At 38.4% G+C, this 23634-nt stretch overlaps 3 protein-coding genes and 1 non-coding gene across 4 annotated transcripts; 1 reads left to right on the forward strand and 3 right to left on the reverse strand.

Moving 5' to 3' along the window:
• Positions 1-1768: 1768 nt before the first annotated feature.
• Positions 1769-1840, forward strand: TRNAP-AGG (transfer RNA proline (anticodon AGG)). The gene has a single exon. It is a non-coding gene; the product is annotated as a tRNA-Pro (tRNA).
• Positions 1841-2436: 596 nt separating this feature from the next.
• LOC137937105 (U4/U6 small nuclear ribonucleoprotein Prp31 homolog) lies at positions 2437-10781 on the reverse strand. The gene is made up of 5 exons (XM_068782168.1): positions 10357-10781; positions 9942-10012; positions 9311-9413; positions 9028-9103; positions 2437-2932 (listed from the first exon to the last, which is right to left on the reverse strand). The coding sequence occupies exons 2-5, from the start codon at positions 9973-9975 to the stop codon at positions 2714-2716; spliced, it is 432 nt and encodes a 143-aa protein (XP_068638269.1). The 5' UTR covers positions 9976-10012; positions 10357-10781; the 3' UTR covers positions 2437-2713.
• Positions 9976-10817, reverse strand: LOC137937212 (U4/U6 small nuclear ribonucleoprotein Prp31 homolog). The gene is made up of 2 exons (XM_068782301.1): positions 10357-10817; positions 9976-10012 (listed from the first exon to the last, which is right to left on the reverse strand). The coding sequence occupies exons 1-2, from the start codon at positions 10815-10817 to the stop codon at positions 9976-9978; spliced, it is 498 nt and encodes a 165-aa protein (XP_068638402.1).
• A 51-nt stretch (positions 10818-10868) lies between these two features.
• Positions 10869-13444, reverse strand: LOC137937104 (U4/U6 small nuclear ribonucleoprotein Prp31 homolog). Its single transcript, XM_068782167.1, has 3 exons — positions 13375-13444; positions 12990-13127; positions 10869-11246 (listed from the first exon to the last, which is right to left on the reverse strand). Exons 2-3 carry the CDS (start codon positions 13074-13076, stop codon positions 10869-10871), a joined length of 465 nt encoding a protein of 154 aa, XP_068638268.1. The 5' UTR covers positions 13077-13127; positions 13375-13444.
• Positions 13445-23634: the final 10190 nt, after the last annotated feature.

The raw sequence follows: 23634 nt of genomic DNA on the forward strand, positions 1-23634 counted from the left end.
ATTGCACGATCAAACCTATAATAGCATTTGATGGCAGTGGGACCAACCTTTCCACATACTTGATAGGTGGGTTTGGAATGGGCTAGGGATGAAGGCTGGGTAGATGTGTTAAAGGTATTTGATGAGGTGGAGTTGTAGCGTCCCCTGCCGTGATACCGATAACCCTCGTGATTATTGCCACGAGTGTTACTTCGGCTACGATTAGAGACAGTGAAGTTGGCAGATAAATCCATGGTGGGTGGTCAGAGAGATGAGTGAGAGAGACAACTCTCATGGGTAAGTAATAGGCTGTAGATTTCTTCAGGGGATAAGGGATCAATACGAGCAGTGACTGAGGTGACAAAAGCATCATAATCACTACTCACTCCAACAAGTAAGTAGGAGATAAATTCCGGTTGATACCGATAACCCCTGCGATTATTGCCATGAGTATTACTTCGACTACGATTAGAGACAATGAAGTTGGCAAATAAATCTATGGTGGGTGGTAAGTGAGATGAGTGAGAGAGACGACTCTCATGGGTAAGTAGCAGGTTGTAGATTTCTTCAGGGGATAAGGGATCGATACAAGTAGTGACTGAGGTGACAAAAGCATCATGGTCATTGTTCAATCCAACAAGTAGGAGATAAATTCCGGTTGAGAAAGTGGTGTTACGGAGGCACTCATGGTATTGAAAAGATGCTTGACCTTTTGAAAATAATCAGACTCTGATAGAGAACCTTTCTAGATTGTAGCATGTTGGTAGTGTAATTGAATGATTCGGCCATGAGATTGAGAGGTAAAGAGTTTTCAATGGCATCCCAGCTGTGGATTTGCCAACAACCTATGCAATCAGATTATCTGATAAAGGAAGAAAAGATAGCGCTAAGGATGATTTGGTCAGTTTGAGACCAAGCAAGGTATTCTGGGTTGGGTGTGTGTTGATATGGTAAGAAACGAGGAGGTGGCGATGTTGTCCTGTCGACAAATTGAAACAGCCGTTGGCCTTTCAGATATGGAACCATCTAAGCTCGCCAAAGGAGATAGTTGTCATGGATGAGTTTAACGGAAACAAGGTGATTGAAATGAGGTAAAAGAGGGGAGGGGAGGGAGATTTGGAGTAAGAGGAAGAGAGGCATCGTCGGCCATGGAATATGTTTGTTAACAACTCTTGATACCATGTAAGAACAGAGAAGTTCTAATAAAAAGTAAAAACAGAGACGACTTTATAAAATAAGAAAAACAGAGATGTTCAGAAAATCAACCTTTTCATTCATATCTCCTGAGGCAAAATAAACATGACTCTTTTTATAAACAGGACTTACCGACAATGAATGAGGCAAAATAACAAACAAAAATTGTGCATGATGTTAGTGCAGACTACGTGAGTTTGTTACAATAGAAAGCACCTCTTCTGTACAAGTATCATTTCCAAAAAATTATTCTTGTGTAGATGATTATGAATCCTCATGAGCTGCTGAGTTGGAGCTGGAAGCTGACTCGCTTGCTCGCTAACACGCCGGAGGTGCTCTCGAAGATCGTGCTCCAGCCGGTTGTGCATTCTCAGATCGTATGGCTTCGGCCGTGACGGAGCTGTTAGGACGAGAAGAGACATATCGATGTGTCGCCGCTCCTCTGTCATACATAGAGAATTCGAGGAAAAGCCAGCACTCCGAGATCATCTCCGGCTGGTTTGCCATGGTACGTTTACAGACTTGATGTGTTTTTAATTAATCTATATTCTTTAGTTTTGTAATATAAAATTATATTCTGCTTTTAGGCTGACAAGGGCATTTGGTCTAGTGGTATGATTCTCGCTTAGGGTGCGAGAGGTCCCGAGTTCAATTCTCGGAATGCCCCTGAAAATATTTTTTTAATTTTGTCTTTGACCTTGTCATTATCTTCATGTTCTGCAGATCGCATTCGCCGGGGTAGTGGTGGAAGAGACCATAACAGGGAACTCCCTCTTCAGAAAAATGGAGCTGCTGGCCATCGCCGAAGCCGCCGGGGGTTGCTTGAGAGCAATTCTTTTCGCCGCCGCTTTCGCATGGTTTTCGAGCAACAGAACCCAAGTCGGAAAAATCTTCACAGTGAGCTGCAACACCTTCGTCGATTCCCTCCGACACTCTCATCGACGGCTTGTTTTACGAATCCGGCTTGGTTACGTGGAAACCCCACATGCCACTGTTGTATGTAGCAGTGCTTCCGAATTTCAATACATAATAGATATGAACAACATCAGCAAGCAGCATTCTCTCAGTATTGCAGTAAGAACCGCGACTGAGGTGCCTTCGGGAAAGAATTTTCCCCACTATTCTCAGACTCCAACCGTCTGAACAATAATTAAAATTGAAGAATCAGTGCAAATCTTCGTCTATTTCACCAGTACCAATAACATGCTCAACTTCTCAGCCAACTAACTGCAAATTTTTTGATGCTGTGATCATCAAGTCACTGCATTTCTGATTATAATGATGTAAAATGTAGCAAATGATAGCTGTAAAACAAGATCCGCACAGTTGCCCCAGTTATGATCTACACAAGAAACACAGGTAATGGTGCATGGATTACTTTGGTTCATAGGCTTACAAGATGACTTGTGACAGTATTTGGATGGCTACCAAGCATATGAACTATCGTTACAGCTCTCCTTTCAGCAGCACGACTAGTCACTGAGATTGCCAATAAGGACTCAGAAAACAAGTAAACGCTCAGAACCAAGCTTCAGATCACTTACATTGAGTATTTCATCCAACAGTAGGGTCTTTGTACAGGTTGAGGAACATGAGGCTCAAACCCAGCAAAGTTAAAGTGAATGTACACACAGAGTTGAGTAGCTTCCCTAAAGTCCTCTTGATTTTTGAGAAAGTTCCTTTCTCTGAAAAGTAGGTGCTTTGAGTACCACTTCCAAGTTAGACTTGCATGTGCCTGTGGATTTGTGAGTTCAATACCCTGCAAGAGAAAAACAGCAGGGCCTAAGTTTTCATACGTAGAATCCAAAAAGGCTAGGTCTTATTGAGGTCCACAATATAGCAATACAAGATCCAATCCTACATGCTCATAAATATCATCAAGAACAAATGCAAACTAAGTAATAACTAGAATAATGCCTACACGAGCCAGAAAATTTATAACATTTATGGAAGTCACAAATTACCTGATACAGAAAAATGATCCTGGCAAATTAACAAGAACATGTTATGACTAGAAGTTTACATCCCTTCAATCTATTTGTTGTGCGATTTCCCCCTCTGTCCGTTCTACAATGACGTGATTAACAAAGAAATCAAACAAGAATGAAAAACAAAAGGGATTTAACGGTGGTTCGGCAGTATACCGGAAAACTTTCACTATTTTTCAATTAGGGTTACATATTATTTTATACTAAACCCTAGACGTATTTGTATATAAAATATATAAATACTCCTGTACAAAAATACCCCTAACCTAAGTATATATACACCATATGCTCCAACAATCTCCACCTTGGCGAATATCTACCCCTTAAGAAAAAAAAAGCATAACCTAGAACTCCACCTGGAACAATAGGTCAGGGCCGTCTCCCATCTAGTAACTAGAGACATTTATCAAGTTTAAGCAATGCTTGAACTTATCTATAGTAACAGGTTTTGTCAACATGTCTGTTGCATTCTCAGAAGTGTGAACTTTTTCAAATAGTAGTTCACCTGATGAAACCAATTCCCTAATCCTGTGAAACCTCACATCTATGTGTTTGGTCCTCGCATGATACACCTGGTTCTTCGCCAAATAAATGACACTCTGACTATCACAATGCAATAGAACTCCACCTTGCTGGACACCCAGCTCCTTGACCAACCCTGTAAGCCACAAAGCCTCCTTGGCAACCTCAACTACTGCCATATACTCTGACTTAGTAGTAGATAGTGCAACTATAGACTGTACCATGGACTTCCAACAAATAGGTCCTCCCACAAGAGTAAATACCTAACCTAAGGTAGACCTCCTGTCATCCAAGTCCCCTGCATAGTCTACATCCACATATCCTACAACTGAAGGGTCACTCTGTTGGCTGCTAAACATGAAGTCATAGTCTGTAGTACCCCTCAAGTATCTGAAAATCCACTTGACTGTATCCCAATGTTGTCGACCCAGATTTGAAAGAAACTTGCTAACAACGCTGACAGCTTGTGCCAAATCTGGTCTTGCACAAACCATAGCATACATCAAACACCCCACTGCACTGGCATATGAGACCTTTGACATGTCATGAACTTCATCATCTGTCTTCGGGCTCTGAGCGGTAGACAATCTGAAATGATTCGCCAAAGCTATACTTACTAGTTTTGCATTACCCATACTGAACTTGTCCAACACTTTCTCAACATAGCTATGCTGAGACAGCCATAATCTCCTGGAAGCTCTGTCCCTGTGAATCTCCATCCCAATAATCTTCTTAGCCACACCCAAATCCTTCATGTCAAATTCTCTATTCAACAAAGTCTTCAACTTGTTGACCTCACTCATACTCTTTGCAGCAATCAACATATTGCACATAAAGTAACAGAAAAATAAAAGAATCATTATCAAGGTTTTTCACATAAACACAACAATTATACTCACGACTTTTGTAGCCAATCTGGATCATGTAAGAGTCAAATCGCTTGTACCACTGCCTCGGAGACTGCTTCAGCCCATAGCGTGATTTCTTCAAATTACAGACCAAATGTTCTTGTCCAAGGTGACTAAACCCTTCTGGCTGCACCATGCAAATTTGTTCCTCCAAGTCACCATGAAGGAAAGTTGTTTTTACGTTTATCTGCTCCAACTGCATGTCTAAATGTGCTACTAACGCCAACACTGCCCTGATGGAGGTGTGTCTGACCACAGGGGAGAAGACCTGGGGAGAAGACCTCATCATAGTCAACCCCTTTCCTCTGTGAGTAACCTTTTGCTACTAGACGAGTCTTGAATTTTTTCCCCTCTTTTTTTTATATTGTTTTTTTCTTCTTATACACCCATTTGCACCCTATTGCTCTCTTCCCCTTGGGAAGCTCCACCAACTCCCATGTCTGGATCTTATGCAAAGACTCCATCTCCTTCATCATAGCACCCATCCATTTACTTTTCTCTTGGTTTTGTACTACTTCTTGAAAAGTAGTAGGATCCCTGCTACTAGTAATAAGTGCATAAGAAACCAAATCTTCAAACCATACCTGGTAGGTGGCTTGATAGTGAGTTTGGTCTATCTATGGCTATACTGTGATGTTGCTGATCACCTGAGCTAGAACTCTCTACATGCTGAGCATCCTCTTCTCTACCATGGTTTTCTAGCTCCACCTGCACCACATGATCATTGGTGTTGCAAGTTTCTGGCACCTGTTTCTCTTCTTCCTGAGTACATTGTAACATGGTTTTTTCATCAAAAACCACATCTCTATTGATCACCATCTTGTTTGCCTTCGGATCCAAGAGCTTGAAGCTATCACCCCTTTCTGATACCTCAGAAAGCTACACTGTCTAGACTTTGCATCAAGTTTCGACCTCTCCTCACTAGAAACATGGACATAGGCTGGACATCCAAACACTCTCAAGCTAAAGTAGTCTACCTCACTGCCTGTCCACATCTCCTTTAATACTTTCCCATCTAGTGTTGCTCTTGGTAATTTGTTAATCAAGAAACATGCCATATTCACTGCTTCTGCCCAAAAGTTCTTTGCAAGCCCTGCATTCAACCTGAGACATCTAGCTCTTTCAGCTATTGTTTTGTTCATCCGTTCCGCCACACCGTTCTGTTGTGGTGTCTTGTGTATTGTAAAGTGTCTCACACAACTCCTTGAACTTTGAATCTATGTACTCAGTATTATTGTCTGACCTGAGGCATTTTATCTTCTTCCCTGTCTGGTTTTCTACTTCAGTATTCCACAACTTGAACTTGGCAAACGTTTCTGACTTGTGCTGCATGAAATACACCCAACCTTTCGTGAGTAGTCATGAATAAAGGTCACGAAATACATGTGTCCTCCTCGGGATACTACTCTCACTGGCCCCCAAACATCTGAATGAACATGGTCAAGAATTCCCTCTGTCTTGTGTGTGGTTGCCTTGAACTGCACCTTATTCTGTTTCCCAAGTCTGTTTCCCAAGAACACAAAACTTGCAGAAATCAAGCTTGCATGTTTTGACACCCTTCAATAGATTTCTCTTATGAAGCTCTATCATCCCACGCACTCCCATATGACCTAACCGCATATGCCACAAGACTGTACAGTCTGACTCAGACTCTACAGCTACAACTCCACCTACAACTGTCGTACCTTGTAGTGTATAGATATTTCCAGATAGTTTCTGCCCCTTTATCACTGTTAAGACACTTTTACTCACTTTCTTTCTTAAATCCGGAATATGTCTAAAGTCACAATGTTCTAATCACACCATCAAACATTTTAATTTTTATACTCCCTATTCCAACAACTTTGCATGAAGCAATGTTACCCATCCGAACATAACCAGAGTTTACTAACCTGTAGGTGTGAAACCAATCTTTATTGGGTGTCATGTGACAAGAGCATGCTGAATCCAGAATCCAAGAATCTCTGAGATGATCTGAACTGGATGAAACAGAAAACATATCCCCATCACCACTCTCTGAGTCTTCTTCTTCCACTACATTCGCAAACTTTGATGGACCCTCTTTGTTCTCTGCATTCCTTTTCTTTTTCTCTGGACAATCCCATTTTATGTGCCCCTTTTACCCGCACTTAAAACACGTGATATCCTTCCTCTTCCTAGATTTAGACAGAGATTTGTTATTACTCGATCCATTCCGAGACTTGTTCTTCCACGTTCCTGGTTACCCTTCACCACAAGTCCTTCACCTTGTGAAATCTCATCACTGGCTTTCTTCCTCTGATGGAAGCCTAATAGAGTACTTGTGATATCCTTCAATTTGAGAGTTTTTTTTCCCGACATCAGAGTCGTAACCAAATTTTCGTACGTAGGAGAATTAGGTAGGGAATTCAGTAATATTAACGCCTTGTCTCCGTCTTCAAACTTCACATCAACCCGCCTCAAATCACTAATTAGCTGATTGAAAACGTTGATATGCTGGCTCAATTCCGAGCCCTCTGACATCTAAAGACCATATAGTTTCTGCTTAAGATAGAACTTGTTCGTCAACGACTTGGACATATACCGACTTCCAGTTTCAACCAAACTTCCGCTGGTGATTCCTCATCCATGACGTGATACATCATTGTCAAGAGGCTGACCAATGCAACCTAAAAGACTAGTCGGTTAAGTGCGGAAAGCCACCGCTCACAAGAGTGGATGGAACCACTCTGACACCCACCCCGCCCATTCTTTACCGCCTCTCACGGGATTCGAACACGGGACGTGGCATGCCCCAGAACTCCCGATGTCAAGAGGTTGGCCAATACAACCTAAACGATTAGTCGGTTAAGTGTGGAAAGTCACCGTTCACAAGAGTGGACGGAACCACTCTGACAATCACGTCATTAGCAAAACAAGCCTAATAGTCGCCACAACCTTCGCTTCCATTTCTTTCCAATCCATATCATCCATTCCTCCCAGTTGTTTTCCGTATAGCGCCTTCAACATGCCCTGCTGCACTAACAGATCCTTCACCCTCCTCTGCATAATCCAAAATTCCCAGTTCCGTCAAATTTGGCAGAAGAAACCCCAGTCATCGTAGCCTAACTTGGGCTTTCCGCGCGAAAGGCCCGGATTTCAAGCGCTACCTATGCACCTTCGGCGTCTGTACAGAAAACACCAAAAAACGACCTCATGTGTGCACAGAGTGCGCAACTCGACGGACGCGTTGCAGACCTCGATAGGTGCGCCTGCATCAAATGTCAAGTTCCGAGAAGAAAAAAAAGTTTCCTCTTTCTGCGATTTCTCACAACGACGGGAGAAATCGCGACCTCGATGGCATCGTCTTCGGTGACACGTCACCGACAGAGAACACCTCTTGGACGGCGAGGTCCATCGTTTCCAGGTTTTAGAAGAGGGATTTCCTCTTCGGGTGAAACCTCATAGCGACGGATTTGCAGGGACTTCTACGATAGAGACAACATTGCAACCGGGGAAAAAGGGGGCGCTGTGACGGAGGAGTGCGAAGGAGTGGTTGTGCGACGGGAGGTCCAGAAGCCTTCAAGCCTCGGCGTTGGGAGTCCGGAAGACAACAACGTGCTGTGATGGAGGTGCCGTTGCAACGGATAAACCTCCGGTGCGGAAGGCATAACAGCGTCAGTGTGCCGGTGTTTCGCAAATCGGAACGGAATGTCGGAGCTGGAGCAAGAGAAGGATCGAAGCTCCGGTCTCGTCATCAGAAATTTCTTTTCGCCCACCGTGCAAACTCCTCTGTTTCCAAAAACAGAGACTCCTCACAACGGGTCATCGCTGAACTGGAAATCTGCCTGCGTCGTTGCCCGTTTCTTCCTGAAGCTCCGATACCAAATTGTTGTGTGATTTCCCTCTCTGTCTGATCTACAACAACGTGATCAACAAAGAACAAAAGGGATTTAACGGTGGTTCGGTAGTATGCCTACATCCACTGAAGCGACGGCCGGAAAACTTTCACTATTTCTCAATTAGGGTTACATAAATATTTTATACTAAACCCTAGATGTATTTGTGTATAAAATACATAAATATCCCTATACAAAAATACCCCTCCAAACCTAAGTATATATACGCCATATGCTCCAACACTATTCATGTAGCAGACGGACTAAAATGACAAAAGGATGTGTCTAGGTCTATATTTGATCTCTAAAAACAGTCCTTTGAAACTCATATGAATCCTGTTGAACTGTTAAAGAAGTGATAGCTTAAGAGTCCAAACTAAACAAGAATATCTATGAAATAACAACTGAAATAGTAGAGCCAGAACAAAAGAAGCGGCATTTTGTGCAAATGCTTTCAACTAAAAGCAAGTGCTGTTAAGCCTCAAAATGAAAAAAATAAAACATAAAATAGCAAGTCCTGTCATAGCACCAAGTTACATCCAGAACAGTTGCAACTAAAAGCAGATAAGCCAGATTCACCTGTACAGATGTAAATGCCAAACTTGAAGTCAAACCCGATGTAGCCCCACTGCTGCCATAGTGCTTTTCCTTGAACCTGAAATATTGAGAAGCAGATTTATAAAGGTAGAGTAGGAAGAAGTTACAGTGCAAAGAGTAAGTAATGAATAGCAACAAAAAGGATTTTAGATTAAACAGCACAAGAGAAATGTAATGAACTTCTTTCAAACTTTATTATTTAGTACTATAGTGCTAAACATATCTATGGCATGATAGCAGTAAGAAGGCAAAGAAAGCAACTTACTTTTTAGCAACTTTTGCAGCAAGATTGCTCGGACCAACTGATACACGCAGCTTCCCACTTCCAGCCTGACCAAGCATACCGTACCCTTCACCAAGACCATCCCCTATATGCAGTAAAAAGAATATCACAACATTAACATTTGGAATTACATATTCAGAAAATCCATGTATGAGACTGCTCCAACAAGATAAAATAAATGTAACTTTCCTAATCTGTGTAATAGAAAACTTAGGGATTGCTTTCTACAATACTTCTAAGTAAAATTCTCAAGCTGATAATGAGATTAACAACAAAAGTAAACAAGAGTCATGCGCTTAACATTAAGCACAAAAATTAACTACTGGAGGTTTAGAAGACATAGTAAGTGTCAATAGATTTCATTCTATTATAAGAAGACATATAAAATATATGCACTGCTACTCTTAGATGGCACATAATAAATTACTGTAACATGTCATGCGCACTTCAGTTCATTGTCATCATCATCCTACAACGTTTTTAGCGCCTGCCCAACTATGTTAGGGTTAGCTACATAAATCTTCCTTCTTAATGTACTAGCACTTGCCAGACCATCATTGGGTCACCTTCTTTCAGTCAGTTCAATGGCCACATAATTTATGGATGCCCATACCTAAAGAGCTTTCTTCTGGGACTCTAAACCGCATTCAGTTGGCCAACTTTCTCATATCGGTTACAGCATAACTGCAAAATGTATATGATGAGTACATCAAATGACCGACACCGAAAACATTTAGTTTTGACAAGTATGATGACAAGAAATAGTTATAGAAAGTCCATTTATACAAATTGTAATTCAGAGAGCCCAGCAAGCAGATTACAGTTGGTGCAATGACCCAGTAGCCACCAATAAGATGCATAACATAATATCACCCCAACCCAAAGGAAGGAGCAAATGTAATGAGGCCACCAATGCCAGCAACCACCTCAACAACATCAGTTTGGTGCATGTCAGATGAACCTTAGGCATTGCCAGATCAAAAAGTGCCATGCATATCAGTACAGCAAAGAAAACCAAACCAGAGTACCTTTCCTTCATCTTCCAGAGACAACGACCACCTCTCTTCTTCTTGGGCTCTGAATCAGGAACAGGAAGAGGCTTTGGCTGTTTTGCAGGAGGAGGCTCTTGCCACTTTTCAATCTTTTTACGGATCTCCTCCCGCAAATCCCTGCCAGTCTTCCCAGTGGGATCCCCTCTTGTAGAATCCACTCGTGCAGCAAGTGTTGATTTTGCAGCTAAAAGCCAACAGGTACGCATCCTCAATGCAGGAGGTGTGCTTTGGAAAATTTCTGTTTGCTCCATGTAGCCCACACGAAATTGTGAAGTTGCGGAGGAAAACCCAGCCAAGTTCTTCTTTTTTGCACCCAAAAGTTGAACATTACAAGCTGGCATCTTAGCCAAAGAAGACAACCCACCAGCAGTGCCCATCAGCTTTGCAGCCACTGCACTTCCAACTATAGCAGAAAGATTTGGTGCAATATACCCCATTCTACTCTCCACAAAGTCTAACACCTTCTTAGCAGAGTCAAGAGCAAGAGCTCAGTCACATGCATCAATGGTCTTTTGCAGATTTTCTTCAGGAAGAGGCTTACCGGTGGTAGTTGAGGCAGTCACTGAAAGAACCATAATAATAGCGGATGGTAAAAGTCCTTCAAGGTCAACTAGAGTCAAGTCCATCTCATTTCCAATCTTTTTTACCACTCGGGCATAATCAATTGGGTGATGCACAAGGGATTCCAGCTCAGGAAACTTTAAGCGATAATTGTCCCAGATGAAATTGTGGATAATAATAATTTCATTCTCAATATCAACTGATAAGGCATTACAGTCAACTATTAGTTGGTACTCAGGATCATCCTCCAACACTAGACCATGGTTTGAAATATCAGACACCTTTTCAAGTCCCTCTTCAACTTTCTGCAGTTCATCATCCAAATTTGTCAGTTCTGCCCCATTTAGGAAATGACATCTAATCTTGTAAAAGACACAGTTAGTATCCAGGACATCATGATCAACAAAATGAATGTGGTAAAAGAAGATTCACACAACTTTTAGTTTGATGTGATCTCTTTTCTTCAGCAACTATAAAAAAAGACATTACAGCCAACTCAAAGGATAGGCAAAGAAAAAGAAAAAGATCATCAGAAAAGCATTAAAAAACAGATATATCTAAAAGATGATAACAAGAAACATATCGGCCCCACATTGTAACTTCAGCAATGAAATTTGGGTGCCATCCAACCTAAATTCAACATACCACTACTCAAGCCCAAAACATACACATAATTCCTCCAGCAAAGACATTCCTGATCCCTACGGGAAAGCATTATAGAATACTGCAGTTGCTGCATTGCCATGGCACATATGGCTAGAAAGAAACAACCAAACTTTTCAGGGGAAAAAAACATCTATTGGGGAAGTCCTAGAGAAAATAGTCAACAGCACACTACAGCGGGACAGTAGCATCCACAGATTGCTACTTTCCCTCCCCACAGCGATTAAAATTGAATTTTGATAGGCCATCCCTTGGCAACCCTGGGGCAGCAGGCATGAGTTGCCTAATTTGGGACTCTAATGTCATTCAGCTGGACTACTCAGGCACAGTAGGAACCTGCCATTCTAAAGAAGCTGAAGCTAGGGTATCACTGGCCGGAATCAGACTCTACAAACTGCACTTCAGCAATTCACTTATGACTCATCTGTAGTCATCGGATGGGGGAGCAATCCAGTGGCTGCCCCACAAAGCTAAAGCCTCTCTTTGACGAGATCAGGGACATAATACTTGAGTGGAGAATAGTATGGAAGAAGATTCCAAGATCATAAAACTCAGAAGCCGATAAATTGGCAAAAGTAAGGGACATCCAGAGATGGTTTCGCCTCCAGGCCTCTGCTTAAGCTATAGCTCTTTGAGCTCTTGTACTTTATGCTCTACCCTATATTGTATCACTATTCCTAAGTTAATCAACAAAGATATCACCATTTCAAAAAGAAAAAGAAAAAAAAAACAAATTGGCCCAAGTTTTGAACTTGATCATAAGTGTATATATTGGTACAAAAACAACTGACAGGAACAGCTGAGTACAAGATCATTCAAATGGTCGAAGCCTCACAGTTATAGCATCTAAACTGCATGGCCAACTTTCTTTTAAGAGTATATTTTACATATTTATTTTTATTTGCATTATAAAAATATCGTTTACCAGAAGTGAATCAAACTAGACCAGACAAAAGCTTTAAAGAATGGAGTAAGATTACTTATTTGAGCTTATAAAACTTTCAAAAAAATTTACACATATTGCTGTCAGGTGTCTTGACAGGGATTGTGCTTGCTGAACATGAGTCCTGCTCCTATAATTTAACCTAATAGTATAAAAATTCAAAATACTAAAGATATAATGAGGCATCCAGACTGTAAACGGAGAAAAAAAAAGAGTATATGGTGCTGCTATGTACATCAACATCATCATTAGAGCCTCAGCCCAATGGATCAGCATGGGTAAATAAATATATAACAATGAAATTTCAACCTATCCTTTTTATTTTAACCTCTACTTCTAAGAAAAAAACAAAGAAAAAGGAGGAATAATGAGGCAGGTGCCGTTTGAGGAAGATTGAAAAAAAAAAAAAAAAAACACCAATGCTGAAGGTTTGAACACTTACTTGTACAATGTCCATATAACGTTGTGTCTTCTGCAACTTTGATACACTATCCAGGTCATCATAGTTAAGAGATTCTATATCAGGCATGCCCACATCAGCATCTTCTTCTATATGTCTGACATCATCACCTTCATCATCCTGCATGATGGTGATCATCAAAAGTAGAAAGGCAATATGATATTGTTTCAAATAATTAATATATCAAAGACTACCATGAAAAGAAGTGTTCCTAACTTTTTTTTTACAACAACAATTAGTTTTCACAAAGAAGAAAAAATTATCAAGACCTCCCATTGAAGTTACATATTGAAAATAAATAAAAATGTTAATAATCAAACATAGAAACTAGTAAGAAGATATCATAAAAGGCATAGTGTTTCCATACCAGATGTTGTTCAAAAACACCCCTCCCTCCAGCAAGATGTTCAGAAACTCCATTCTTTCTCAAAGAATCAGCTATGAGTTATGCAAATATAAGCGTTGTGGCTCCAAGATTTTTTTTTTTTCTGAAAGCATCCAAGATATATTTTCAGTCCACCTAACTCCGTTATCTCAGGATAAAGTTAAATAAAACATCAAGGGGGAGAGAAGGTAATTGGACACCCAGCAGATAATGACTGCAGTCTCCTTCCACAAGATTGGGTTCACAGAAATGATAGAAGTTGAAACTGAACCCCTGAAGATAAACTGCCACTTAGCATTTATTGAATTGCTACAACCAAAAGGAGCAGAGTACCCTAGATGTATGCTCCCATCATAGTGCTGGAAAAAAAAAGGAGAGAGAAAGAAAAAAGAAGAAAAGGTATCCTACAAATAAAGAGAAATAATAAAAAATCATATTCTCACCAGAGAAGGTGCTTCATTGTCAGATAAATCGTCCAAATCTGCCAAAAAAGAATCAGCAAGTGTTGCCTGCAAAGAACCAAGACAAAAAAAAGTCAACATTGACAATATAGATATAGTAACTAGCAATTACTTAAAAAACAACAATCACTGAATACATGTTGCGTGATTGTTCAAAACAGGAATATTTAGAACCAAAAAGAATGAATCACCAGCCGGCATGTCACTAATATCGGGAAGTAGACAAAATGGTTCCATGATAGATTACCATTTCTGATATCCCAACTGTGTTGACTCACTGATTGAGAAGACTGATTAGATCAATCAGGAATCTGCATGCAAATGAAGGAACAACTTCACCTTATCAGTAGAACGAAAATTACATTTAGAGAATGCTCACAATCACTTCAGATACTGCGACATCAGATATGGGAAGTGGCCTCCTCAATATGGTCACATGTATGAAGAAAGAACACCACACAACCTGGGGAGAAGCATAAAAATATTTGTACTTGCACATCTAGGAGAAGAGAGAGAGAGAGCGCACAAAAATAGATGTACTTGCACATGCACAAACTGGTGTTCAAATGAATACCACTTCACTCCAAAAAAAAAAAAAAAAGCATCACTTCGATCAGATAAAAAATTAAACACTACCTACATCTCATAATTAATATATAAATTCTGTTTATGATGATACACTCAATACATAAATTCTAATCAATTATGTAAAAAATAACTAAATTGTACAACTAAGCTCAGAACTTCTAAGATCACAAATTGTGTTATACATATTTTTCTGATTGCATCTAGTAGAGTAGAAAAAAAAAAACCACATTGAAAAGTGTTATGAAATAGTATTGGATTATAAGGTTGAGTAATAGACCTCCTATTTGACTAGTCATTTTGGAATGAAACCGGGTTCGACCCAACAATGGTATTAAAGCAAGATGCGTGTGGGGGCTGAGGCTCAACTTGTACTCCCCAAGTTATTTGTGTGTTGTACTCCATTGTTTAAAGTTTTGTATGCTCCATTAGGTGGAGTTTTGTGTTGTATGCTTTATGGAAATTTGTGCCCACGTCTCAGGCCCATTATGTGAAAGCCTAGACATAAAGGTGGAGAGTCAAGTGGGAAAAGTCCCAAATTGAAAAGTGCTAAAACATAGTATTGGCTTATAAGCATGAGCAATGGGCCTCCTTAAAGTTGGATCGAGGCTCATCCCAAAATGACTAGTCAAGTTAGGAGGCCTCTTTCCCAACTAATAAACCCAAGATCTTTGTACTCATTGATCCATGTGGGATTATTCTTTAACACTCCCCCTCACGTCTAGGCCTTCTTTTGTGGCTCTACATGTGGACAGTTTGGGTGGAGGCCCACATATGAGCAGCTGCTCTGATACCATGTGATGTTGGGTCAAGGCTCATCCCAAAATAATTAGTCAAGTTAGGAGGCTTCTTTCCCAACTAGTAAACCGAGATCTTTGTACTTACTAATCCATGTGAGACTCTTCTTTACACTCCTAAGTGCCTAGTCATTTTGGGATGGAAGCAAACTCAACCCAACAATCAACAATGGGGTCTCATTATAGAAGAGTTTCCAACCTCTATTCTCTTCTTTTGCAACTGCAATTTCAAAGGAGAGATTTTTCCTATGCTTCTTCTGTTGGTTGGGCTTAGAGGTTAGAATTTTCTCATGCTTTATGGTGTAATTTCGGCCGGGAAGATGGCTGGAGGTACCAATTGAGCAATTTTCTATGTGTTTGTGCTCCTAGAGGGTTGCTTGGTGATGAAGTCCTATGCCAGCACAGACACTCCAGATCTTTGTTTTTTGCTTGCATTAGCTTCTGTGTTGGCTGCAATTTAATTTCTAGTGGTTGCTGCTATTGGGATTGAGTTATCTAAAGATTGTAGATGTTATTGAAGTTGTTTGCCCTAATTCTGAGCTGTGTGGGGCCCACCTCATCTGCACAAGCAAATAAATATCTGTGTTGTTTGGTTTTGTGGAACCATTCCAGAACTGTTTCTTGCGTTGATTGAGTATTTTGGGTGATACTATGGCTAATTATAGTGAAGTTATTACCCCGGATAAATCTTCTACTAGTTCTGAAGGCAAGCATACTATTCAAATTACTGCTAAGAAGTTAAATGGACAGAATTACCTCAGTTGATCCAAATATGTCCAGATGTATCTAAAGGCTAACAGGCCTTTTCAGACAAAGGACTTAAGAGTCACTCAAGTACTTTCTGGGTATTAAGCTGGTGAGAAGTAAAGCTAGAGCTGTATTGACCCTAAAAGAAGTATTCCACTGACCTGCTATAGGAGTACGATTTGTTGGGACTGAAGTCTCCCGAGACGCCTATGGAAGTGAATCATAGTCTTCTTGAGGAAAATAGTCCAGTGGTCAAGAACATACAAATAGTAAAATGTTCTTAATTCATTTAAGAATTAAGAAAAGAGAGATGAGAGAGAGAGAGAGAGAGAGAACAGCACTCTTTGAGAGGTCAGGAGTCGACCTCTCTTATCTTAGCTCCTTATATCTCCCAAATTAAATTCATCATCAAGGAAGCTGTTCAAAGATAAAAACTAACTCCAACTAAATTATGTAGCTTCAAGATTTATCCCGTGTATATCAGTTTTCTGTTTTTCTTGAGATTGCATGTAATAAATCAGCCTTATTGTATTTGTTTCAGTATCTTCTTTAGCCAACTGGGACATGTCACACTTTTTGCACCATGGTTAGAACTTAACTTATATCTTAAGCCTAGAACCTGTTTTTGCTGTTTCCTTAAAATATGCCAGAATGGAAGGCCGATGATTTGCCTCGGCTGTTTAGCATTTAATTAGTCTCGCCCAATATCTCTTTCAATGTGAAGCTAAAGACTTTTTCTCCTTTTATTGGTTTCTCATCCTTCGTGATAGTGTAGCTGAAAACTCCTCATTCTAGGTTTGTTAGTGTGTCTTGTCACCTAAAGAGGCAGAGGATCTTTACTCTAACTAAACGTCCAGCTACTCAGAAACTTCAAGCACACTTAAACACTCTTCACAACAGCATTCAAATGAAAAAGGGAAAAGGAAACGGGCAAATTATATAGAATGGAAGTCTAACACGGAAGGAGACATCCTAAACTCACAACACTAAGGATAATGATGATGAAGACATATACACAAGAAGAATTAACTGCTCGAACTACCCACTACAGGTTTGCAGCATTTCTACCCTATAGGAAAAAAACAACAGTAAGTTTCTGCTCTAAACAACTACCGGTATGCAGCATGTCTATCCTAAGACAAAACCAATAATAAGGAATACCGACCAAGGTAAAAAATTAACGTATTCTACGTCTAAAACATCAGAAACTCGCAAAGAATAAGCAAATAAAATCCACAAATAGAAAACACAGAAAATTCCGGAACCATATAATCTGTTGCCAACCCTCAAACTAAAGCCAGAACCAAGTGGAAAAGCAGAAATAGAGCACAATTCAGGCCAAACCAACTTGACATTCCACTGAAAGGAAAAATTCAAAAGATACCGACTTACAGGACGGTATGGAACTCTCGGAGCTCTATTCGACGCAAGTCGAGAAGGCTTCCGTTTTATTACTAAGAGGTGGCGTTGTAAAACGTAGAATAGGCAGGATGGTTGAATCAGGTTGAACCGGACTTTGTCCCGTGTTCAAGAAAAAATGCAAAAAAACAACGCACTTAAAATATTAAAATAAAATACACAAAAATGTGATAAAGTGTATATATTTGTTTATAAGTAAAGAATATAAATCTTATTAATGAATTATATGGTTAAATAAGTTGTTTTAAATAGTAAAAAGCAAAGAACAAAGTTTATGGTCTATTTTAAATGTATTGAACTAGATTGTGTCATTCCCAGTTTTTGTTGCTTCTATCAACTAAACTAGGATCATGGGGTCGAGTGTCAAACCTGAAGTAGACCCATTCAGTAATCGGCTTAGGTGAATAAATTTGTACCTAATTCATTTACAACTCAAATCGGGTTTGGGTCAAATAAATGGGTCATATTTGGATTAGGTTACTAAGTCAAGTTATTAAATTTGTGACTCCTATGTCTCACACAATGACCCAAAGTGAGTAAGGGGGGGTTAGTCCAAAATGAACCAGAATGAATTACTTCCACATTATTTAGTTAATTAGATTAAGCTGTTAGTGTAGAATGAATTTCACTTCTTTTGAATCACATCAGGTAATTGAATCAGCCAAAAATCAAGGAAAGTTGATTAAGACATTTTTTCTGAATCATTAACATGAAGCGCAGGACCACGAGTTTCTCCCTCCCCCCCCCCCCCCCCCCCCCCCCCCCTGCGAAAAAAGTTCCTCCCTCTCGGCTTTCCTCCCCCAAATTTTTTTTCTCTTCTCCCTCTCCTCTCCCTCTCGACCTCCGTCGTAGAGCATGGGAGGGTCGCAGAGCCTCCCGACCTCTCTTGTCTCTCGGCCTCCCTCGCTTCTCCCTCTCGGTGTACCATTGGAGCATCGTCTCTGTCGTCGTTGCCCGCTGGCCCACCGTAGTCTCCGGCATTATTGACGCTGAGGAAGACGATGCGCGCCATGAGGAAGATGAATTTTAATTTTTCCTAAGTTATGAAAAATTAAGCCAACGTCATAAAAATAATAATCTATATTTTTATTTATAAAATAATTATTTTTATTTATTCAATATATTTATTTTATAATTACTGTATTAAATTAGTGATTTAATAGTCATAATTAAAATATTGTTAAAATAAATATTTGATAAATTATTTTTGTTTAATTATCCCATCGCTATAATTAATTAAACCAATGGTTTTAAATTTTGTGACAATATATTATTAATTAATAATACATAAAAATAGACATTATGTTATTGATAAAATAATATATACATATTTATTTATTATATTATTTTTTATTACTGTATTAAATTAGTTTTTTAATGTTAAAATATATCTTATGTTATTAAAAAATAATTTATTTATTTATTATATTCGCTTATGTTATTTTTTAATTTTATTTATTTATTTTTAATAATTTATTCTAGTCACACGTAATTGTTGTATTAATTTATAATAAACTATAATTATTAAGTAATATAATATAGTTTTTCATTAATTAGGATATTAATATATTTTAATACTACTCGTTAAATCACTTATAAGTGTAGTAACCATGTTTTTTTTGGTTAATTATCTGTTTAGGTTACTCATTCTCTTGTTTATATCATACTTTTCATTTGGGGGCACTAACACTGGAATCTGTTTTCTATTGCACTAACACCCAAGGATGAGTTGAAGTTGAATCAATTCACGTAAGTATACTCTGTAAGTGAAATGTATTTCACTTACACTAGGGGGGGCTTAGTCCACAATGAAGTGGAAATGAAGTGAAAAATTGAATTGAAGTGAGATGAATTGCTTCCACTTCAATTCATGTTTGGGTGTTAGTATAGACGAGTTCAAGTGGCTGGAAAACAGATTCCAGTGTTAGTGCTCCCAAATGAAAAATATGATATAAAAAAGAGAATAAGTAACATTTTATAATATACTTAAATAGAACATATACCTAAACATATAATTAACAAAAATAAGCGTGATTACTGCACTTATAAGTGATTTAACATGTAGTATTAGAATATATTAATATCTTAATTAATGAAAAATTATATTATATTACTTAATGATTATAATTTATTATAAATTAAAACAATAATTATGGTTTAATTAATCATAAAAATTGGATAATTAAACCAATTAATGATTATAGTTTATTATAAATTAATATATTAATTACGTGTGACTAGAATAAATTATTTAAAATAAATAAAAAAAGTTAAAAATAACATAAGTGAATATAATAAATAAATAAATTATTCTGTAATAACATAAGATATAGTTTAACATTAAAACTCATTATTTTAATAAAAATAAATAAATACATAATAAATAAATAAATATATTAATTTATCAATAACATAATATACATTTTAAATATTATTAATTAATAATATATTAACAAAAAATGAAAAAATGATGGTTTAATTAATTGGATAATTAAACCAATTATGACGATGTTTAATTTTTCCTAACTTAGGAAAAATTAAATATCGTCTTCGTCTTCCTCTGCGGTGATCTTGGCAACGGCGACGGCAGCGGGCAATGGCGATGGCGGCGGGGCAACAGCGACGGAGGCGACGCTCCGACGGTGCGCCGAGAGGGAGAAAATAGGGAGGCCGAGAGAGAAGAGAAGCCAGGAGGCCGAGGGGCTCTGATTCGCAAAATAGGTAAAAAACAACTTTCCCTCGTTTTTGCCTGAGCAAATGAAATGGTGTTATCTCACTTCAATTCAAGTCATTCTGGACTAACGCCATAAATGGGATGAACTAAGTAATGCGGGGGGAATTTATTCCACTTCATTGTGGACTAACCCCCCCAGGTAAAATGCACTAAAACCCGTTAGTGCACTCTGTTAAGTTAGGAGGGAAAGTGAATTCACTCAGAGTCGAGTGAATTCATTTTCCCTCCATCAATTACATCTACTTGTCAAACAAAAACTTGGAGAAAAAAAATTGGCTCCTCTCTCGCTCATGACCTTCAGCGATTTCAATCGCCCCCTCTGCAACCTCTCCCTGGTGCTCGCTGAACCTCTCTTCCTCTTGCCGTCCCCAGCACCGACAACCTTCGATGACTTCTCTCCCCCTTCTGCAACCTCTCTGGCTCGATTCGAAAGAATCTAGGGTAAACCCTTTTCCCTAGAAATTTAAGGTTAGTCTTCTTTTTGTTTTTGAATCGTTCCTCTGCTTCTCATTTTAAGTTTTGGCTCCATTTTCGGAATTGTTCCTCGACAAAAAATTTGGTAGTTCTGTAAGTAGAGGTTATACAAAAAAAAATTACCCATAGGACAACTTTTACAGAAATCTTGCAGCACAAATGAGCATGTGCTTGTATCAAATGAACATCCATTTTTGCCCTGTTGTGTAGAAAAAATTGCAAAAGAGTTTTTGAAAGCATGTTTTGTTACATAACGGCATAAGCCTTGTCAAATGATTATGAATCTACTAGTCATCACTATAACTTAGACCTAACCTCTATACCTTTGTTTTATGTCACATTGAGTACAATCTCATAATTTATACATAATATTGAATACTAAACTGGTTATTTACAACACGAGAGAGAGAGAGAGAGAGAGAGAGAGAGAGAGAGAGAGAGAGAGAGAGAGAGAGAGAGAGAGAGAGAGAGAGAGAGAGAGAGAGAGAGAGAGAGAGAGAGAGAGAGAGAGAGAGAGATTCCAAGAAAACTCCCACTGACCAAAAGAGCCTACCATCTCAACATCTGCAATTTCATTATCTGGATCATGAGATGAAGGGATGGATGCCATAAGATCCGCAAAATTCAGAGGTGAATGTCGGGTATTGTACTGGAACAAAATTTTCCAAAGCAATTTTATGAAATTTTCTTCCATAAATAATGATTTTTATTTATCCTTTACTTACAAAACCTGTATTTGACCACTGTTTCCAGCAGTGATGTTGGAGATTATCCAACATGCTTCTTTCTAGTGTGTTTGTGTATTAAACCAAAGAAGCTAATGATCTTGTTGATCATCTAGCTAAAATTGGGGTGTCATGTGATCACCTAGCTGTGGGAAATCTCCTCCCATTGTAATTTTGTAGCTCTAACCCTTTTGTTACACTCTGAATTTGTCTATTAAACTAGGGAAACTAAATTGGCAAAACAAAATATTCTTAAGAATAAATTATTTTTTATTTATTGTCTACTTTTTACGAGTTTTAGATGGCTAGAAGGAGGAAAGGTAAAGACAGTATGGATGAAACTACAACGAGAACATATGACACATGGACGTGCGAGGAAGACAGTAAAATGCTTTATTTGCTCATTGAGCAAGTCAATTTGGGTAACAAATTACCCAATGGAATCTGGAAACATGAAGTTTTCAACGATTGTGTTTGTATGTTTAATTTGGACACAACGAACCAAAAGACAATTGAACAATTGAAAAAATGTATGCGGACTTGGAAACAAATCTATCAGATCGTGAGAACATGCCTCAACACTAGCGGCTCTGGGTGGGATCCAACAACCTAGAAAGTCACCCTAAGTAAGACAATGTGGCAATATTAGATAAAGGTTTATAAATGTAACATAGAATGTCATGTTTCTTGCATTATTAATCAGGATTTTGAGTATTTTAAGTGATAACTTTTTATGTAGGAGCAAATAGAAGCCGATAAGTATAGGCGGGAAGGTTGTCCACTATGTGAAAAATTAGCTTTAGTTGTTGGAAATTCTATTGTCATGGGGACAACAAGTCAAACAAGCATTGCGTAAGAAGACAACCTTCCAAATACTGTAAAAGGGTCAATGATTGAGGACATAGATGAAGATGATGTTATTAGGGAGATCCTAATACTTAACGGTATAGAGTCTCCAAGTGAGGCTCCTCCGAGAAGCAAAACACCAAAAAATGTTGGGGATAAAATTTCTACTACTCGACGTATGAAGAGATCCAAACTATTAGCTGACAATGCTAAAATGGTCATTGATGCCATTAACAATATGTCATCAACCCTTTCGAGTATCTTTAGTTCCATACATGCCGATGCACAACTTCCATGATTTGAAGTTATCGAGGCATTACCTAACTTGCCCAGAGAAGTCAAATTTTGTGCCCCAGTTGCTCGACACCGGAGATAAGAAGGATATGTTTGTCAAGATGACCCAAGAGGATCAATATGACTGACTGATGGATAACTTCAATGCAATGTAATAGACTTACACAAATGTTGACAGTTTTAACCTATATTTACGAGACACATTTGATTTTGTATGAATGACGTTGATTATTGAGTATTTGTGGTAAGCACTGAATGTGTATGTAGTAGGAATGAATGTGTGTAGAAATTTAATGTGTTTTTTGTATGACAAAGTGGTTGAAAATTATTGTTGTTTGTGTTCAATACGTAGATGTTGAGACTTCTTTAATGGTACAGATTGTCTTAACATGTTCAAACGTATATAATTGAATGTGTTTGAATCATGTTTTCCTTATTGAATGTCTAGTATTGCAAGTATCCATGGATAATCTACTAGATAGGGAAAAATATGTACTTGTATTGCAGCTTACACAACTGTACTTGCCCTTACCAATTCATACTTAAATGATCATAATAGGCGAGTACAATGTTCTTATTATATGGGTGGTCCATGATATTTAAATAAAACATTAGAAAGATCGCTTATTAAATTTTGAAAAGTGTAGAGGATGAATCAAATAATTTTTCTCAAGTTGGCTGGAATCTTGAAAAATAGAGAACTTTTATTTGATACAAGGACAATATCTATAGAAGAACAACTTGCCTATTTTTGTTTAACTGTTGGTCAACAACAATCATACAGTGTCACCTCAGAGATGTTTGAAATATCAAATTGAACCAATAGTATATATTTTAATAAGGTGTTAGATGCTATTATCAAACTATAATCTGATTACATCAAGCGACCTTCAAGATATACTCATTCAAATATCTTGAACAGTGATATCTATTATCCATAAAGTCGTTTCATGAAAAAATTTCAGTTACTATAAAATATATGTTTGTATTAATGAATTTTTTTTATTATGATTGTATTGGTGCCATCGATAGTACTCATATTAAAGCACATATCCCGTTTGAACAACAAGCGAGATTCTAGAATAGGAAGAGTTTCCTCTCACAAAACATAATGGCAACATGTACATTTGACATGCAATTCACTTATATAATTGCTGGAT

The sequence above is a fragment of the Aristolochia californica genome, unplaced genomic scaffold (genome assembly GCF_029961685.1).
Source record: "Aristolochia californica isolate CCGP_79_NKW_82.1479 unplaced genomic scaffold, dmAriCali1.0.hap1 SCAF_7, whole genome shotgun sequence".
Classification (NCBI taxonomy): domain Eukaryota; kingdom Viridiplantae; phylum Streptophyta; class Magnoliopsida; order Piperales; family Aristolochiaceae; genus Aristolochia; species Aristolochia californica.

What these genes read in the sequence shown, in the direction of transcription:
- LOC137937105 (XM_068782168.1), bottom strand. Translation starts at nt 9,975, where the DNA reads ATGCGGTTTAGAGTCCCAGAAGAAAGCTCTTTAG. An exon ending in GCTGCAAAAGTTGCTAAAAA is followed by an intron (nt 9,104 to 9,310) that starts GTAAGTTGCTTT and finishes TCAATATTTCAG; the next exon opens with GTTCAAGGAAAAGCACTATG. An exon ending in TGGCATTTACATCTGTACAG is followed by an intron (nt 2,933 to 9,027) that starts GTGAATCTGGCT and finishes TTTCTCTTGCAG; the next exon opens with GGTATTGAACTCACAAATCC.
- LOC137937212 (XM_068782301.1), bottom strand. Translation starts at nt 10,817, where the DNA reads ATGGGGTATATTGCACCAAATCTTTCTGCTATAGTTGGAAGTGCAGTG. An exon ending in CTCTGGAAGATGAAGGAAAG is followed by an intron (nt 10,013 to 10,356) that starts GTACTCTGGTTT and finishes TACATTTTGCAG; the next exon opens with TTATGCTGTAACCGATATGA.
- LOC137937104 (XM_068782167.1), bottom strand. Translation starts at nt 13,076, where the DNA reads ATGCCTGATATAGAATCTCTTAACTATGATGACCTGGATAGTGTATCA. An exon ending in GTTATATGGACATTGTACAA is followed by an intron (nt 11,247 to 12,989) that starts GTAAGTGTTCAA and finishes GATGAACTGCAG; the next exon opens with AAAGTTGAAGAGGGACTTGA.